This window comes from Strigops habroptila, chromosome 2 (genome assembly GCF_004027225.2).
Source record: "Strigops habroptila isolate Jane chromosome 2, bStrHab1.2.pri, whole genome shotgun sequence".
NCBI lineage: Eukaryota > Metazoa > Chordata > Aves > Psittaciformes > Psittacidae > Strigops > Strigops habroptila.
The window spans coordinates 58,335,812-58,355,733 of NC_044278.2; the positions used below are offsets into that span (position 1 = coordinate 58,335,812).

At 41.8% G+C, this 19,922-nt stretch overlaps 1 protein-coding gene across 2 annotated transcripts in view; it reads right to left on the reverse strand.

The window, feature by feature from the left end:
• Window positions 1–19,922, reverse strand: part of TBC1D8 (TBC1 domain family member 8) — a 50,631-nt gene that overhangs the window by 2,602 nt on the left and 28,107 nt on the right. For both annotated transcript variants that reach the window (XM_030476147.1, XM_030476146.1), the window contains exons 6-19: window positions 16,225–16,432; window positions 14,507–14,701; window positions 12,999–13,181; window positions 12,452–12,602; window positions 11,363–11,577; window positions 10,377–10,494; window positions 5,894–6,179; window positions 5,258–5,387; window positions 4,855–4,953; window positions 4,203–4,271; window positions 2,636–2,876; window positions 1,246–1,311; window positions 523–612; window positions 264–364 (exon numbers count right to left, since the gene is read on the reverse strand). In XM_030476147.1, coding sequence (XP_030332007.1) covers window positions 264–364; window positions 523–612; window positions 1,246–1,311; window positions 2,636–2,876; window positions 4,203–4,271; window positions 4,855–4,953; window positions 5,258–5,387; window positions 5,894–6,179; window positions 10,377–10,494; window positions 11,363–11,577; window positions 12,452–12,602; window positions 12,999–13,181; window positions 14,507–14,701; window positions 16,225–16,432 — 2,152 coding nt within the window. The remainder of the gene's footprint in view (window positions 1–263; window positions 365–522; window positions 613–1,245; window positions 1,312–2,635; window positions 2,877–4,202; window positions 4,272–4,854; window positions 4,954–5,257; window positions 5,388–5,893; window positions 6,180–10,376; window positions 10,495–11,362; window positions 11,578–12,451; window positions 12,603–12,998; window positions 13,182–14,506; window positions 14,702–16,224; window positions 16,433–19,922) is intronic.

Sequence of the window (19,922 nt, forward strand, 5' to 3'; positions counted from 1 at the left end):
CCTGTTATGCTGTGGGTCAGTGAAATTCTTTATATTCACCAGCCAGTCTGAGCAGAGGGAGCTGCTAGAAAAGTAGCTCAGAGCCCTTAAACACCTGCTCTCTGGATGAGAGGAGCCCCAATCCTCTACATCTAAAGGACTGAGTCTACGTTCAGGCTGAAGTTATGCTTTCTCAGAAAGAGCTGCACTGTTGTATTCAGTCGTTGCATTTTTGAGTACTCTCCATTTCTTTAAAAACAAACTAAAGCCTCTAAGGCACATACCTGGCTCATTTTTGGCAATTCTTTTTCAGTTTTTGTATCTTTTTCTTTAGCGAGATCCTTCAGCATCTGCTTCAACTGCTTCTGGTAATCTACTGCATCGCCTTTTTTGGAGCAGACACAAAAAAGAATTAGTTTTCAAGTCACTGGAGTAAATTGACATTTCAAAATAAATCTCCAAGAGCAGAGATGATACAGGGTTAACAAATGGAAAGTTGGTTCTCCTATATGGACACGCATTAGGGAACCATTTTGGACATACCATTTGATTTTCCAATGACTAGTGGTCTTGAAGTCGACAGCAAAGGATTCTTCAATGGTGACTGGCTGTCTCGTTCGTTCTCTGTGAGAGCTATCCAAAAAATAGTGACAAATGTAACGATTAATCCTTCAAATGCTGCATAATGGTTATTTATGCTTTTTAAATTTACATATTTGAAGAAAGCAAAATAATTGGGCCAGCATGTTTTTAAACAGTACTTCATTAAATCCTACTGTAAAATGATGTTACTGAAGATAAGGCAGACTGGTGCTGCAGTGAAAATCAGAATTTTGCCAAGAATGGCACATTTAATTAAAAACTTTGCACAGAGAAACTACCACGGAATTTTGTCACCTCATGAAAGCTGGATCAAGATGTGATAAAGAGATTTCTACTGTACACGGAGTACAAAGCCACCCAAAACCACTGTTTCAGTTCACATTTTGCCTGGAAGTGCTCTCATGATTTTATAATGGTATAATTGGCTGCAAATTATCTCTGAATGCAGCAGATGTGAGCCTTGACATTATATATCTATAAATTTAATCCAAAAAGGTTTTGACTGGAGTAATTTTTAAAATGCACATTACAAATGCACATCCTATATGCTCCCAGCTGAAGGAAACAAGATGGGGTTCTTCATTAAGAAGCCTTTTCCTAAAAGCTTTAAGCAAGAAATTCTTTTTGGAACCTGAGGTATTCCTTCCCTTTCAGAATTCTTACCCGGTGGGATATGCAGCTTGTATAGTAACTTTATCTTTTCATTCATTTCTCCATTATACATAACATCTGCAAGGGAAAAAAAAAAGAACAAAAGGAAGTGGGACCAGAGCATTTGCTTCCACAGTTTAAAATAAATCAGGCATCTCTGTGTGTACAAAAGAGAATTGTTTGTATGGACAATACACTAAAACATATGGCCAGTATATTACATTGGAATATTTTAAGTTGTGCCTGTCAATGAGGAACAGCAGGTGAGAGCCATCTGGTTTGGTCTTTGTTCTTGTCAAATAGACGGGGAGTATCTAACACTATGGAGCTTCAGCATCGGCTAAAAATACCAAGGAGGATGGCAGGGAATCTAGCAAAGGCTGTTTGCTGCCATAGATTTAACAGCAATGTGAGAGGGGAGAGGCAGAAAACTCCCTTTGGGGCACCATATTCTTAATATTTCTCCCCTTCATCCCTTCTTGCTCTTCTATAGCACAAGCCCAAAGGAGAAAACTATTTCACATGTAATATAATTGATCTGTTCAATGACCAGTAGAAATCAGATTTTAAACTTTCAAGTGCACCGGAATACTGTGAAGGACTTTTTTTTTTTTATTTAATTCAAAGTTGCATCCCTCTAAGAATCAAAATCAAATAACAATGTAATACAGGGTGCCTTGGTTCACATCAGAAAGTTCTAAAAAGCATAACTGGTGCAAATACGGATTTACTGATTTTTACTGAAGCTCTGAATGTTGATAGGGAGTTTTTTTTCACTTGGGATCAGGTAACAGTTATGATGTAGCACTTTCTTCTTCAGCTGGATTTTGGGATGGGCAGCCTCATCTCATCAGAGCAGCTGGTGGCCTCAAGACCAACTCTAGCGCAGCTCTCCATCCATGCTGGCCAGATTTTTTTGTTCTCCTTGTTCTGAACATACAAGGCAAAGAGCAGTCTGTTGTGAAAGATTAATTCTTCACGAAGCAGTTACAAAGAGGTATACTGAGAACAACAATCCCGTAGAGAGGATTTCTTAGCATTCCATGCAGACCCAAATGATTTTAATACACAGCCTTGGGCAACATGGTCTAGTGGAAGGCATCCCTGCCCATGGCAGGGGGGTTGGAACTAGGTGATCTTAAGGTCCTTTCCAACCCAAACCATTCTGTGATTCTATGAATATTCAATCCTATCCTTAGGCTGTCTTTGAAATCTAATTAACTTCAGGTGATTGGAACACAAAAAAATTAGTAGAGATCACTGACCAGGCTAATTACAAGCCCAAGAAAACCATCTGCCTGCATCCTCCCCTGCCAGCTGAAAGGCATTTTATACATCCATGTCTCACCCATGTGCCAATCCCCCGCCATCCCCACCTCCCAGCCCACAGGGAAGCGGATACCTAAGCAGCTGGCAAGCCCCTTGAATTCAATCAGCCTATCCATGTTCTCATCCAGGAGCCTGAAAGTCCTTTGGGCGAGGACATCGGTGTGCTCCCCGCAGGTCCAGGGCGAGACCAGCCTGTACAGGTTGGCGAACTGCTGGGCATCGATGCGGTACTGCTCAGCATATGGTCTGCTGGGGTCGTGTCGCTCGTTGACTGGACTCGTTGTTTCCCAGTAACACCTTATCAAATGTTCCCTCTAGGAGAAAGGAGAGGTGGGAGAGGTGGAGTTGTTGTGTGCACTATCAAGAGTGAGTACAACCAGCAGAATAAGGCTTTGATTTGCACCAAAGTACACTGGAAGTGCTCAACATTCGCTTTGTGTGAGGTGTTAGAATGATACCAAGTCCATTCCTGTGAGAAAAACCCAATCTTTAATTAAAGCAGCCAAGTGCTCTCACGATTTCCAATGGATAATTAATAAATTGAAGGGAGACACAGCAGATTCTTGGAAGAAATTCACTGCAGACTCCTGAAACTCTCTTAGCCATATCTGGCCCAAGATGTCTCTAACCAACCAGAGGTACAGGGGGTCGGAGCAAATCCAGCGTAAGCATTATGCAGGCCTGACCTGCTCGCTCATTCTCCCTCAGACCTCTCCATTTGGATACCATACCTATTAGTCTTCCTTTAGGGACAGGCTGGTGGAAAACAACAAGTCCTAAGAAAATGAGCTGTCCCAGGGGAGCAAGGGAGCTAACGAAAAAAGGAACCACCACCAAGAAATGAACTGAGGAAAGGGGAGGAGTGCAAGCCAGTCCATGCTTAAAACCAGAGCAGCAAGGAGCAGGAGGGAAGCACTGAAGAGCAAGCCCCAGCAGCATCATCTTACAACCACTAATGGAGGGAGGATACTGCTGCTCTTAGCCACAAAGCTACGTAACTAAGAACATACCACAGTCATATTCTCAGTACCTAGTATTTATGGCTATGAACAATACACAAAAGAAATGGTCCATTAAGGGTGATAATTACATGCTTGGACCTCTAAATCAAGTATAGTTATATAAGCTTAGATGTCCCTGTCTCCAAATAACTTTTTTATAATAATTATTTCAAACATCAGCTTGACAGAAAAGAATGGAAATAGAAAATGCTTTTAGTTCTAAAAAAAACTTAAATTAAGCCATTAGAAAATATGGAATCAATAGCAAAGACACAAGTTTGAGGGGATTTTTTCCCCCATGGAAAACAGAGTCTACCTTTAAAGAGCATTAAGAGAGCAGGATGTAAACATACTGCTGAGCAGAGTGAGCAGAGCTACGCGTTTAATTTATTCTGCATGTGAAAGTTACCAGAACCGAATTTCTTATGGACCCTTTCCAAGCAACAAGTTAGAAAGGAAACTAAAGCAATTCTCTTTTGAAGGATCAGTACATTACTGTTCCTCTTTTAACAACTAGGCAGCCACAGAAAGGACAAAATGCGAAGATCCCACCCAAATAGTACCGCTGTGGCAGAGGACACAAGGTCCAAGGCAGCACTGCTCCAATAGGTGCATCCCCTACTTGTCAGGGACACCAACCTTGAATAAGTCATACAATTCCTCTAAATCTTCAGGAAGAATCGAAACATCTGGGATGACAACTCGGAGCTTAAAAATAAAGAAAATCATGTTAATGACAATTCTTCTCCCCCGTCATCACTGACATGGGCAGGCTCATGAGCCCCATGGGGACTGTTTTTATGTGGTACAGCTGAAAACCACAGTATTGAAAAATCTTTGCAATTTTTCCCCCTTCTTTAGGTTCACAAGTTGGACAGATCTATGAAAAAAGAAATCCCTCAAGGGCTGTTAGAAACAAAGACAGGAAGTCCCTAAGCTACAGGTCACAGGAGGCCAGGGAAGCATCGCATGGTGCTTGCTCTCGTCTGACACTCTTCCGCGGGGCATCTGCCTAGGGCCGTGGTCAGAGACAAGGTACTGGGGCTGGACGGTTCTGCCATTGTTCCTACTGTTTAAAGCCTTCATAACGTTAATGCTACCCTAGAAAATAATGCATGTGGCCACAAAAGTAAAACCAAACCCATCAGCATCACCAGGAAAGAGCTCTTTCCAGACTCAGTAATGACTCTTCCCTTTTTCCAGATCTGGTGGTGCCTTTTACAAAACGAAAGCCATTTGCCTCGAGAGAGGAGATGTTAAGCTACCTCAGTTAAAAGAATACCCTACTCACCACATTTTGCTTGGTTGTGTCTTCATGGCTCTGCAGGACACGGATTCGGTGTTTGTAGCGCATATGCTCTATCTGTGCCACAGAGTGGTCTCCAAATTTCTACATGGGAGGAACAGCAGTTTATTAGTTTTATAGGATTTTGTGATGATATTTGTGTTTCTTATTTACTGGAAATCCAACTTTTAAGGTATTTAAAGTATTTTATAAGGAAAAAGCATACTCAGTCTTTAACTGATCTGTCAGTGTAGGTATTTATACCACACTTAGCCTTGTGCATTTGAGCACTTAGTCAAGGAATCTGTAAAATGTGTATTAACTTTCAAAACATCCATGTTTAATTTAACCTTTTTTCTTTTTTAAAACTCAAACTTAACTGACCAGTCAACATGGAGCAGTATTTTACCTCATAGGAGTCATGAATCAGGTTAGCTATTTCAGTCACTGGAGAGGGTTCTTGGTCGTCGCTGAAGAATGCATGGTGGTTACCAATAGGTGGCAGAGGGCTTTCCTCATTTTTGACATGCTCTAAAAACCTGAAGGGAAAAAAAATAGAAGCAACACAGATTACTCTGCGCTTTGCTTTTCTCTATATAAACAAGCAAACAAGTCTTATGGCCCAGACTTAGAAATAAATTGGGTTTTGGGCTGCTAGGCTTTTCAAAAATGCTTTCATGATTACTCATCTGAGGAACGGCAAACCAGCCAAATAACTAAATGCAGCCCAAGGAAGAAAACTTTTGTCTCCTTGAAGTCTGGAGCAGGAAGCTCATCACTCTAGGGAAGGCACAAAGAGCAGCAGTAAATACTGCACATTGACGCAGTCAATGCATGTCTTGGCGCTGCCAGGAAATGTCACAGGACATCTGCTCGTCCATGTACAAAGTCCATTGTCTAAAGCAGACACTGAAAGCAGCAGCAGCAGCAAAGCAACACGGAGGGTCTTGCCGGTGCCTACAGAGTCAATATCACAATGGCACCCAAAAGCCTGTTTTATGGCAGAATGGTCCATGATGGAAGGAGCGCTCCTGCCCAGCCATACCTGCTCAGGATCATCAGGGCCTGCCCATCATCCTTGCTGTTACACAGATCCACAGCATTGGCTTCCAGTATAGCTAAGCCCAGCTGGAAAATGGCTTTGATCCCATCATAGAAGAAGCAGTCCACAACATTCACAGCACTTTCCAGGGGCATGATGCTAAGGAAAAGGGTAAGGAACCACGAAAGAGAGATGGAAGCTAAGGCTGTCAGGTCCTTCATATGTTCAGCCAGCTCTGGAAGTTGCTCTTTTATAAGCTCTTCAAACACCGACTGGTCTACCTGAGCACCTGCAAGTCAGAGAGAAACAGCATTAGCAGGACTGACACAGGAAAAAATATTCTTTAAAGCTAATGATCGCTGTCAACTATCAAATGCAAGACCTTCTTAAAATTTAAACTGACAAGATACGCACACATCTACAATGAAAAATCCCATTTTCCTCCTGCTGTGATCTCAGCCCCAACCCTCATGTCCATAATCCTTACTGTCCAACTTCCTGCAAAAAGACTGTGTTGATTCTCCTAAATGCCTTTACAGTGCAATGAAATAGTAATAGCAGAGCTGTTGGTTTTGGCTAAAAGAGCACAGAATAATAAAGTGCTAGCAAAAGTGATCTTAAAGTGTTTTACATTTCAACTTGGGATCTATGTATTGAAAATAAGACGTTCCTCTCTAGGGCATGTGCTCGAGCAAGCAGGCAGTGGAGCTTTTGTTCTAAGTGAAAAAAATATAAGATGGAAATCCAGATATGGCTACACACACTAAGCAGGAAGAAAAATATTTACACATAAATACATGCACAGATATAAACATATACTCATATATATCTATATATAAAGAACAAAGGATTTCTGCAATGCCCGGATACAAGCTTTCCTAACTGTCCCAACCAGTCTTTCCAAAAGGAGCAGATCTGGGCTCTGCTTTAGCTACTAGCTCAGTCCTGCTTTGTCAGCAGCCATTGTAGAATCAATATAGTTTCGTATTGCTGAAGTGGCCTGTGTCTACAAACCAGATCTGCCACATCAGGGGCTTTAACTGAAAACACTACAAGTTAAAAATATTCCCAAGTACAAAATGCAGTTAGCTTTTTTTCTTTCCTTTCAAGTTACTTCATTTCTTTCTCATAGTCCATATTCTGCTGATACTAGGAGACAACTTTAATTACTATGAAATTCCAGAGACGTATATACCCTTATCACTCAAAACTTCTGGGGTCCAAAAGCAGAATATAACCTAGACGACTCGTGGCAGCCAGCCAGCATCTTTCGGCTTTGCATCCAAATCATAAAAAAACCCAGCTATGACATTCCTCTTAGAATTTCGCACATCAAGCCACAAAGAGCTTCTGCTGGTGACTGAACAAACATTACAGCACCACAAATGAAAAATAAGTGCCCAGGGACATGCAAAGAGCTCTTGAGAAACACATCAAGCATGGTGCTTTGCTTTGAAGAGAAAGCCTTCTCACGTCATAAATAAAAGGGTAAAGAAAATAGAGGAGAAAACAGACTGAGGTTACTCAACAGAGGGCACTTGTTTGGGGTTTTTTTAACAAGCTTAATAAAAATAATTTAATAGCCATAGTTAACATTGATCTGAAAGATTGAGCTGGCTTAGGGGTATTTGAAGGAAGCCAGAGACATAGGCAGACACGTATAGGAAGATCATTCCAGACTTAGGCAGCACTGGCAAAATCAGGGGTTTAAAAGGAATGTGTAGTGCTGTCCAGATCTTTCATAGATCTTATTATAATTAAGGGTTGACACTGTAGATGAAAGTCAAGCAGGTGTATGCAAAGTGACTTTTATGCCCACCTTTTCATTAGGCTCCCAGAAACCACGAAATCTGAGCAACTGAATCTCTAACATATTATAGCATGAAACCATGATGAGGTAGAAAAAATACCAGGGTATCCATTTAAAAAGTGATGACCCAAAATGCAAACTAAATGACATCTCCAAGACTGAAAAGGCAAATCAGAGAAATTAAATTAGATTTTCAGTGTTTCAAGAATTATTATATCAAGATGATGACAGTCTAAAAGATAGAGTAAGACTGACTGCTGGTTTATGTAGAGGATGGAAAAGCTGTGGTAACATGAGAATAGGATATGCATGACCTTTGCCACCACTCTTGACCCAAGTATAACTCATTTCTATCTTTATCTGTTTATAATTTTCTCTATGCATTGCAGAAAGGAGAAGGACAGAGGGAATCCCTGAATAAGGATATAATGAGTGTCATCCCTGCCTGCAGGCTTTTCCCCTTTACAAGCAGTGAAATGATGAAAACACTTTTGAAAAGACAGATTGGTCATAGCGGGCAAGGCTGAAGGAAGAAGATGGTCATGTAACAAGAAGGCTGAGTAGGACTGAATTGCCTACATTTTGAGAGCAAAAATTATTAAAAATAAAATAAATAGAAGATTTTGTATGTCATAAAGAAAAGGCCCAAGAGAAGATGCAGCTAAGAAGGCCTGTTATAACCAAGGTCATTAATTCAGTAGCTGTTTTGACTGGCTGACACTGAAGAGGAAAAGCACAGTGACAGGTAGCAAGGTCAGAGATCACCCGATTTATAGAGATCAAAATTTGGACAACAGTGTTGGCAGTGCAAAGAGGAAAAGTTGGGTCTTGGAAGTATTATGCAGGAAGAAACAATACAAAATTCAGATAAAAGCTGATTGCAAATCAAAAAAGAAGGTCAACTGAAATGCAAAGCCAAGAACACTAACTCAAGCAACAGGAACCAGAGGAGGGGCAGGGTGAAGAAGATAGAAGCACCGATTTGGGCACACTAAGGTCTAGGGTAAATCGAAGCTGCAGAAATAACTGCTTAGTGAAGCAACCATGCTGCAGAACTACACTGCTGCTATTCGACTACGGGGAGCAGGGGAACTTCTGACCTGAAGTCCCTGGCTCTTCACACTGTCACAGTACTCTTTCCTTTGGGTACAGAGGACAAGAAAACAGAAAGACAGGACGACAAAGACTATCAGCACTCAAACAATGTAGGCTGTAGCCATGACAAGCAACAGGCAAGATACAAAACCAAAATTAAGTACAATTCAGGGCAGCGATTTGGCCAGCCAAGTGGCATAACTCAAGGTTGGGTGTGGAGAATGTTACTTAAGGGCAATAACCCAGCAAGCACCAAAGTTATCAGTAACTAAAGGCAGGCCGATGATATCTAGAAATGCACAAGGACAGATAAAGCTATATTTCTTTTTTAATCAAGGAAGCAGAGAGACAAACATGGAAGTAAGTCATTGAGATAGCAGTTTAAAGTCACATTTGCAAACAAGAACCAAAATGCTGACAAGAGGGATAGTTACAGTGCCCAATCCATAACTGGAAAATACGAATGGCATTCAAAGCACCACGAAACACCCTAAGCACCCAGCTAACTTTGGAATAACTCTGCTTTAACTATCCTTATCTGCCAGTTCAGTGATAAGACAGTAATTGCAGCATCATAGTGTCAGGAGGGAGGTATAACAATCCCATGCTCCAAGCAAAAGATTTGATAACTCAGATGTCTTCTCCCTCTCCCCAGGCAGCACGAGCGCCCACACCATTTCTAGCTCCCAGAACCACTACTGCCAGGGATTTCCTCCTGTCCCCACCTCCTAACTGACCCTGATCCCTCCCTTTGCTACAGCGATGGTGTAACAGCAGACACTAAAGAGTAGCTAAAGAGTTAAGAGGAGGTAAAGGTTAGCATTAAAAAGAGAATAAGCTATCAAACATTTGTGTAAGAAAAGGAAGTAAAGCAACTACAAAGAACAAGAACTCTTTCTTGTATGCATATGTGAAATTACTGCCTCAAGCTGCTCAGCCCTTCTCTTTCTGTGCCAGACTTTGCACAACAGTCTTAAAAATAGTTGCATTGCAAATAACAAGAGACATAGCACATGCAGTAGAAGGCACGCACTGCAGAAGGACTGGGCTTTGTTCTTAATGCAGCATCTCACATTCAGAGGGTTTTTTATCAGCCCTCATTACAAAGGGCCAGTTCAGGTGCAAGTCTGTATTACTCCAGCAGCCAGGCAACTCAGACAGGTCAGATCAGAAATACCTACCCTAGCAGATCTTTCCTAGATCTTAAATAGCTCATCTTAAACAGGTTCATCTTAAACAGCTTGAGCCTCCAATACTGAACACTCATGCCTAACCAAGACATGCAAGCTCTTCTATTTTTACCTGACAGGCAAAAGCGTCACTGCCTTCTGACCAACAGGAAAAAAACAAAGACAAATTGTAAAATTGAGCATGTATTTATAGTTCTTGCAGTTCAAACCCTTCAAACCAAAACCAACCCTAGCTGGAACCTGAGCAGCCACCGCTGCTGTCCACACTGCACAAGTCGATGGACCACCTCACCCGTGGGTTCTGGATCTCAGGAGACCCTGAGCATTTCACTCACCCCAGTGCCATTCAGCTGCCCCTTCCCAGTTAGCAAGAAGAGAGACACGAGCTCACCTATCACTCGGTGATTGAAGTAATCCGGCAGCATTCGCTCACACACAGCAACCAGCAGCCAAAAGGCTTCTTCCTCTTTGGCATACAAGAGCAACACGGAGGTCAAAATGTTCATAGACTTACAAGGGCAAAGAAGAAGATGGGATTTGTTAGGGAGAGCAAATCCTACTGACAAAAGCTACATTGTGGCTATTTTTAAAAAAAGAAAAGTAGCCTAACATGATGTAAACTGACAGGAAAAGAACCACCAAAAAACCCTAAAACAGCAAAACAGCAAGAAAAAGGTAATAGACAGCAAACATATAATTGCAACCCACAGGCATAACAAGTTTTTCAAGCTCATGTACATTGCTTTTCATAAGAGCAATAGGAAATAATGGAGAAAAGCACAGTATTGGATTTGCCCAAATAAAAAGTAGGCAACTGATTGACAGTGTAAGATGTCTCGGGGCTGCTTTCCCCTCCTTCCTGCATGACCAGTCTGATGTCAATCAGAATTCAGGGAGCTGAACAGAAGGTAAAGTTATTATTTTAGCTGGCCAGCTGGGCAAAGTACTTTTGTAATTTGTCATCAGTTTGGGAAGAAAGAGGCAGAACTTCAGTTCCTAAAACCTCTGCTCCAGTGCTCTACGGGAATCTCATCTATGCAGGCCAGTTTACTTTGCACTGTCTCTAAGTATTGCGCAAGAAACACACTTTTGAACAAAGAGAAGCATCAGAAACAACTTTTTTTCTCTTCTTTAACTCTAAATGGAGTTTGCAAAATGCTGAGGGAATATTTGAGTTAAGCCAAAGCCTTTTGTTAAGCCTATGCACTTGTTTTTCAGAGTAAGTTATATTTAACAGCTAAAATTATGTCTTTTCATAGCAAACAGGACATTATTTATCAAAACCACCATTAAAAATACTCTCAAGAGTACAATAAAACTGGGAGAGAGGAAAGAGCTAAAGAAGCAGTGAGCATTATCCTGCTGGGGGTTTTTCACCTGGCAGTATCCTATTCTGGGGTTCCTGTGCGCGTACGCTGTGAGCACCCTCCTCAAGGCAGCTATCCCTGTCTCGCTCTGGAAGGCCGGGTGCTCAGGAAGCGAGCGGTGGAGGTCACGCTCAATCTCCTCCGTTGCCATACAGCACTTGCCCATGGACGCCTCCACCAAATGTACATAGTAACCAGGATGCGAGGCGAGGTCTGTCACGGCATCTAAAGGCAGCAGGAAGAGAGAAAGAGGAAAACACAAAATGGATTAGGATGATGCTAAACTTGGTGTTGTGGGAATTACTGCCCAAAAGGATGTAGGCAAGATGGTTTTCCCCAGGGTTTGTGAATTTAGCGAAATCTCCAGACAGTGAAAGAAATAAAGTCCTAACAGAATACAAAATAAATATTAGCAAAGCTTACATGACACAACATCATTCAAAACACCTTAATACTGACATTGAGCAGGAAACTTCCTCAGCAGAGAGTATTATTGGGAGAAATGTACTCGGCACTGCTCACACCCTCCAAGGAGGAAAACCACCACTTTTTACAAATGTTTGAACATGTCATATACTGGATTAAGGACTAAACTTGAGATCATATTGTAGGCACATTCTGGCTCTGCCAGATCTGTGTATGAAAAAGAGGGTTTTTTTCCATCTCTAGTTTCTATTTCCCCTCCCAACATTGAAGAAGAAGCAGGAGCAGGACTGCTGACTTTAAGATGCCCTTATTTTGCAATAATTTGATTAGCCTCGGGTTAAATCAATATTTATGCTACAATCTAATTACTGCTTGAAGATAAACATTATTTTATGCAACCATTATGTTAATTTTAAATTATGCGGATGAAGAAGATGTTATTTCAGTTCTTCTGCACATTATGTCATGTCATCTTGAGATAGATTTTTTTACAGATCTACCTAGGTACTTCCTTGCACTTATTAGTTCAGTTCAGGTCATCTCTCTCCTATAAGCAGTATCATAAGCTCCATGAAAACCACATTTAATTGCCCTTGGGAGATTTCTTGCCTAAAGGTTTTGCCGTATTAAGAATCAGACAATGCCACCAGATAACATTTCTAAGCTTGCCCACCTGAGAAAAGCAGCCAGAGTTTGCCTCTTAAGGATTCAGGGATTCCCATAGCAACAAGTTTTCTGATCTTCTCTGTGCGAAACATGCACACAGTTCTGCCATATTCTACAAAATGGTCATCCCACAGGCTCTCCTTGATTTGCTCCCTAGACTGGGAACAAGAAGATATATTTTAAAAGAACAAATCACGTGCATGTGAGAACTGGTAAACAGAAACATTCTGCTTATTAGAAATTCCACAAGGTATTTCCATTACCAAAGGAAATGGGAAGTTTGCTCTAAGGACTACAACTTTCCCCATTTTGCATATTCAATTCACCACACAGGGAGAAACAAATATAAATATTCATGAGAAAGAAATGAGGAGGGAGAAGAAAAAACTCCAAGCAAATGGAAAAGCCGTTATCCCATATCTAATTTATCCAGCCAATACACAGTTCATTTTACTAAAAATGAGTATCTGTTTGAATGTCACCCCAGATTAAAAAAACAAACAAAAAAAACCCCAAACCACCAACCCCTACAACTTCCCCCAAATGTTACATACCTTTCCAAAATCCAGGCCCACTATTCCTGATTGATGGAAGTCCGACCTTAGTGCTTCTGCATTGAGCAAATAACTGCTGTCCTTTCTACATTCGCTTCTCTCCTTGCCTTGTGAAGCCTCTGTTCCCAGATGCACAGGCTCACTGTCGCCGAGCATGCACGTGGATCCAAAGGCAGGACTGTTCTGCAATGCAGAATCAAAGTGGTAATGACTGAGAAGAGGCTAAGAACTACATCCTCAACTATCTTCAACACACAGGTGGGTTAGCCTTTGCCTTTTGCATCAAAACCTTTCACACCTTTCAGGAGGAAATGCCTTACTCAAGACCTTATATAAATTCTCATTCATTTGTACATCAGGAAAAGGGCTGTTCCTATGGAAGAGAAGTTGTTAGTAAACTCTAAGAGTCCTTGATGACAAGCTACCAAACAATCCTCTACTTCAGTTAGGATATGAAAACAGAATCAGAGAACAATTTAGGTCAGGAGGACACACACCATCTTTTTCTACCCCCTGCTTAAAGCAGGGCCCCTCAGACCAGGTTGCTGGGGGCTGTGTCCACTTGCATTGAGTACCTCCAAGCAAGGGGAATCCATAGCTTCTCTGTACAGCCTGGTCCAGCTCTGCCCACCCTTGAGGGGAAATCTTTCTCTTTTCATCTATTTGGACTTCCCCTTGCTACATTTTGGGACGGTTGCCACCCATCTTTCAGCTGGCATCTCCAAGAGGTCTCTGGCTCCATCTTCTCTGTAACTGCCCATTAGCTGATAGAAGGCAGGCTGAACAAGTCCTGCTCCCTCAATGTCTCCTCACAAAGCATGTGCTCCAGCCCTGAACGTCTTTTAGCCCTTCACCAGCCTTACTCCAATTTGTCAATGCTTTTCTTGTGTGGAGAGGTACAGTCAAAACTGAACTCAGTACTGCTGATGAGCCTCAGAAGTGCTGAATGAAAGGGAACAGTAATATCCCTTGACCTGCTGCTTACAATCCTGCTAGTACAACCCCATACACTCTTGGCCTTCCATGACATGAGCACACTGCTGACTTATAAAAGCTCAACCTGTTGTAGTCCACCATGACCCCCTCCACCTTTTCCACATGGCTCCTCTCCATCTTCCAGCCCCTCCTGTTGCATGGGGTTACTCTGCCAGGCATCGCATTTGCTTTTGTTGAACTTCGCGAGGTCTCTGTCAACGTGTTCCTCCAGATCGTTGAGGAGTCTCTCATCCTGCTCCCCACCATATGCCTGCTCACTGCAGGGTGGATGGAGTAGATGACCTTTAAAGGTCCCTTCCAACCCAAACTATTCTGTGATGCTATATTCATCGCTCCCCCCAGCATGTCAATCACAACCATGTTCTGGGTGCATTCCATCCCATCAGGCAGGTCTTTTAAGAAGGCATCACACAGCACTGGCCCAAGATCAACCCCCGAAGGAAGACAGGACAATGGACCAATGGATAAACACATTAAATTCATAATCCTAAAAACATCCAGAAGTTCAATACCTGGTTCTTATTTTGCAAGTTGTTAGAGTGCACTGGGTTGCTGGAGTTCACTTCTTTTAGCCTCTGGAGCAGATTCTCCACCAAAGTATCCCGGTCCTTCAGCTCAATGAACTGAAAGGCTGTCTTGCTCCTTATGCTAACAATGATGGGGTTAGGGAGAAGGCTTGTGTCCTCCATCTTCTCTATACTGATTACCTTTTCCAGAAACATTACAGAAAACACATTATGCACCACATCCACTTACAGATCTTCAAATATTCTACATGTACCAAAATGTACACACACATATGCACACATGCTTTAAACATGGTTACTAGAATCATAGAATGGTTAAGGTTGGAAGGGACCTTAAAGACCATCTAGTTCCAACCCCCCTGCCATGGGCAGGGACACCTTCCACTAGACCAGGTTGCTCAAAGCCCCGTCCAACCTGGCCTTGAACACTGCCAGGAATGGGGCAGCCACAGCTTCTCTGGGCAACCTGTGCCAGTGCCTCAGCACCCTCACAGTGAAAAACTTCTTCCTAATGTCAAATCTAACTCTATCCTCTTTCAGTTTAAAGCTATTCCCATGTCCTGTCACTACATGCCCTTCTAAAAAGTCGCTCTCCAGACTTCTTGTAGGCCCCCTTTAGGTATTGGAAGACTGTTATAAGGTCTCTAGGTTTCCTTGATCAGACACATCCTACCACCTGAAGATCATGGTCTCTTTAGAAGCTCAATGCAAGCACCAAAAAAAGTATCCCAGCTGCCTTTTTTTGGTTTTGGTTTTGTTTTTTCTTTAAATGACTTTGTGGCCCACTTCTGGAGAATGGGCTGAGGGGAAAGATAAGAAAAGAGAGTATGATTAAAACAAGATTTGAAAAAGCATCAACTTGATCACATTCTGGGGGATGAAGAAAATTGCTTTCATGCTTTTGGAGATGGGGAAAAACAGTTGTTTTGTTGTTTCTGATTAAGCATGTAACACTGTTCACTTAGTGTTTTCTGTTTCTGTAACAGTGGAAGGTAAGTTGCTACAGTTAGAATATCATTTGGATGTTACTCCGTTATTAGCTGAGGATGAAAGGAAAGTTTTAATTAAGAGATCATAACAGCCTTGTATCCACAGCAGATCAGGCAGGTGTTTGCTGACAGCTTCCTTCTCCTTTTCTACTCCCACCACATTCCCATGCACTCTCCCTCCATTTAAATGTCTCTGATTTCATGTAAATTTGGCAGCTCATCACTGCATCCAGAACGTCCCCTTTTTCTCTCTGCCCTACAGTTTGCAAAGTATCCACAGGTTTGCTAGAGTTTGCCTATGGAGGGAAAGCTTCAAAACTTCAAGTGTTGATCCCAGGCAAGGATGCTTTTATAATGCCAGAATGGGCCCAAGCTGAAGTCTCCATCACATTAAGCTGGATGTATGTGTTTGTGGAGCTGGGAAGGGAGCCCTGTGTGAGTCTTGGACTGAGCACAGTCTGCTTTTGCAGTGCTCTGTCCTGCTGCATTAACTGTCTGTACTTCACTTTGAGGATCATGTTGAATCACCTATATTTTTAGGAACTCATGCCCTAATGAATCCCAGAACAACCTGTACAACAATCCCATAGGCAAGATACACACAAGCATCCTACTCCATCAAATGATAGACTGCAGACAAGTCAGGTGACAGTGGATGCTTACAGCAGAAAAGGGCAGATAAGAACCTTAAATGAAACAAACAAACAACTCTACCTCTCTAAGTGGGATGATAACATTGCAGCAGCCATTTTCTTTGCTGGCAAAACAGATATAACTGTCTGAAGTATACATCCTTCCTGCTGTGTGACAGCGACTAAATGGCGTCCAGAGAGAACAGTCTACAACTTCATGCAGCTTCTCCTTCCTGGGCAATCTGAAGAAGGCCCGAAAGAATTCATTCTGTGCTCTGGCTTCAAGATCCCTTAAGAGAAAACAGTGAGAGCGAATCACAAGACCCCGAAAGCCAGGACATCCAGTGCAAGCTTTGCTTTTCTTGTTAGCCTCACCAAGAGTGAGGGATACAGAATAAAAGCACCATGCACAGCAATTATTGCCTATGTGAGCAGACTGATAAAAGACTGACTTTGAAATACAAAAAAGAATCATTTTCAATACTTGCTTGTTTAACAATAAGGTCAAAAGCAACTACTGTGGTGACTAGGAAAGGACACTAATTTCAATTAGCTGGTTTGTTGGAGTCTTTTTAATTATTATTTAACCATGCATTTTCTATGGCTGCTGTATGACTTTCCAGCCTCAGAGTTACAGATTTCAATGCCCAGGAGATAACAAAATTTTTCATCTGATGAGTGTACATTGAGCAACAGAGATGAGCTTTATGTTCCTTGTTTCCCTTCCCAAGAGCATTACCAACATCACCCCAGGGATTTGCACCTGCATCCGAAACTAATACATTTGCTCAGTGAGTAATTCCAATGTCATCAGTAATAAAAGAGTTAATGATGGTGGTATTTACAATCATCAAACCTTTGAATTGCAGAGGTATCAGCCTCTTACAGCCCCCAGAACAGTTGCAAAATGCAGAATGGTTTCAGGTCACTTAAAAGACTCAGCTGAGAATAACAGCACCAGTTACATTCAATTTGGACTTGGCTTCCTTCCAGTCACCCATCCGCATTTACACGGAGAGAAAAAGTTTAAATAAATTAAGCTTTCATTACTGAGCTATGCTTATACAGACTTGGCTTTGGGGATATTTTTTTTTTTCCCTCCTCCTTTTTTAATGGAGAAGTCTGCAGTAATTCAAAGATCTATGCAATTACATTATAAACAGGCCACAGCTATTAGCTCACGAACAGCAGCTCCAGAAACATTAGGGCTTAAATTCTATCATTTTCTTTACTACAAGTAAATTTTTCCAAACATGATTCACCTTGGGGGAATTAAAAAAAAAAAAAAAAAAAAAGAAAAAAAGGAAAAAAAAAGCTTGACTTTGTTCCATTGAAAGAATTTTAAGCGTGGGCTGAAGTACAACAGGGAGTGGTACCTTGGTGTTGTAAATCCCCTCTCCACTCCCTCCCTAGCCCTCCTCTTCTGCACATACTTCCCCCTTACCCCAGCCCTGCTGTTTAAAAATAAGATGAGACAGAGGAAGCCTCTGCTTCAGTAAGTAAATCAATTGTTTGGTTTGGGGTTTTTTTATTTCAGTTTAATCCACAGAGAAATCTAAAGCCATGTGAAACAGGGAGGAAGACATTCCAGAACAAACCTAGACCTGTGAAGGGAGGATCTGTAGCTGTGACCAACAGAATAGACAGAACGCGCTCGACCAGCATTCGGCTGCTGTTTCCTTCTCAAGCATTATCTTCCTTAATAACATTATCCAAGGAAAACAGACAAATAGTCTCCTGTTTTTCACACAGAACAAAGAAAAACCCTCTTTGTGAAGGAAGACAAAAAGGTTGCTCCCGAGTTAAAATTCCACAGAGAGAGCAACTCTGATAAGTGCCCGCAGCGATCTGCTATTGTGACAAAGCTGGATCAGGATATGCCTCCTAGTTAACTCACCACTAAAATATTTTCCATTTCTGCACAGCACAGATGAACGCTGCTGATAGCATCTGCAGTCAGGTCTGGGTAGAGCTGTGCTCCCCTGCTATTGTGCTAAGGTAAGACCCTCCCTGCATCTTTCAGTTGCAAAAATTTTTATACCTTTATGTGAAAAGAGGCATTATATGGAAGAGTGGGACCTCTGTGGAGGCAGAGATTGTCTGTTATTTAGGAGGTGACTGTTTCTAATGCTCAAAAATCTGCAGTTTCTGGGTTTTCAGGATGTTGCTGCATCTCCTGGGGCTGCAGGCTCCAGGTGCAGGGCTTTTCAGACAAGAACCCACAGGTTTTTAAGATGAAGAATAAATTTCCTATATGTAAAACTAAGTAAATTCACCAAGCACTGCACCTATCCTAACTGTACCGGGGGAAGGCTGCCAACCCTAACATCCCTGAACTGCCTGTCCCCCGGTGATTCATGACACAGGGTCACAAAGGGCCACTGCAGAGACCACACCACAGCCAGGGCTGCACAGAGACAAGTGCTGAAACAGGGGCCAGCCGAAGCAAGGGAGCCTGGAAAGAAAATATGGTAGCATGGGGATGGAATGCTGTCAGCACCTTCCATTGTGGGCTCAAACAAGAAGTTTTACTAGAAAGTGGCACACCATGAAAATATTTTCTGTTACGCAGGCAGATTCTAGGGCTTAAAGCAATTGCTTCCCTTCATAAACACACCCAAACAAAATTACAGCTGGTTTAAAAAAAAAAAAACCCAAACCAAATAACAACCTATAACTCAAAACCACAAATGAAATTAGCTCCTAAAACAAGACAGGCAATTGTTTAAACATGATACAGCAAAGATGCAGTGACTGGCCCATATCACCAGGTCCCACAGCTTCCATTTTGAGTTTCACAATACCTCCAACACCAAACAGTAACCTGTGCTCAAACTGTCTGAAATTTTCTCTTCTAACTTCTCAATTTCCATGTTGGTTTGGTTTTTAGGTAACACATGCGCCAGAAGAATAAAAGACAAAGAGATGCAATTGCCTTGTTCCTTACTTTTCAGAAAACTCAGCAATTCTTTTCAAGCACAGTTCCCGACTTGCATGTTACGGGATCCTGGACTGCCTCCAGCTCGAGCACTTCAAAGTGAATGGCAAGTCTGAACTGTGATAACTCCCTGTGTGTGACCCCTACATTACCTTCCAAGAGTTTTAAATTAAAGGAAATAACACACAAGACTAACAAAATGCCTAAAAGTATCAGCACACTTAAAATTATGTCCTCACTGTCAAATGTTTTTCTCTGCTTTAGGTCTAACAGAAGTCAACCTGGCAAGATTTTAGCTCTGCTGAGTCACTTGCCACCTATCTAAAATCTTACCAGACTGGTTGACCTCTTGCTTTTAGAAACCAATTACTAGACTCTTCTTGTTATTCAGACTCCAGAAAGTCACAGATTTTGGAAATAACACATCCAATTATATACATCTTGTTTATTGGCAGAACTGCCAAATTCGTGTGGCAAGAAAGGCTCCTTGTAAGCAAGCCAGAAGTTAGCTGAGAAGAGCCAACATGGACTTCTCAGGAGACATGTAAACTGAATATCATTCCCTTATGTCGCAGGAGCACTTGACTTCTAGATGGAGGAGATGCAATGGATGTTTTAGCCAAAATTTATGAAAATCTTGTTTATTTCCTAAAGTAACTAATAAAACTGGATTAAAGTGAAAATTGTTGTACCAAGCCAGTTGAAAAAGAGTACCCCAAAAAGCAGCCCTCGAAGGCTCCCTGCTAAATTGGAAGACTCAGGGGGTCTAGCTTCCGTTCAGCATCTTCATCAGCAATCTGCACAATGCATCAAGAGATTGTTGTTATTAAACTTGTACACAT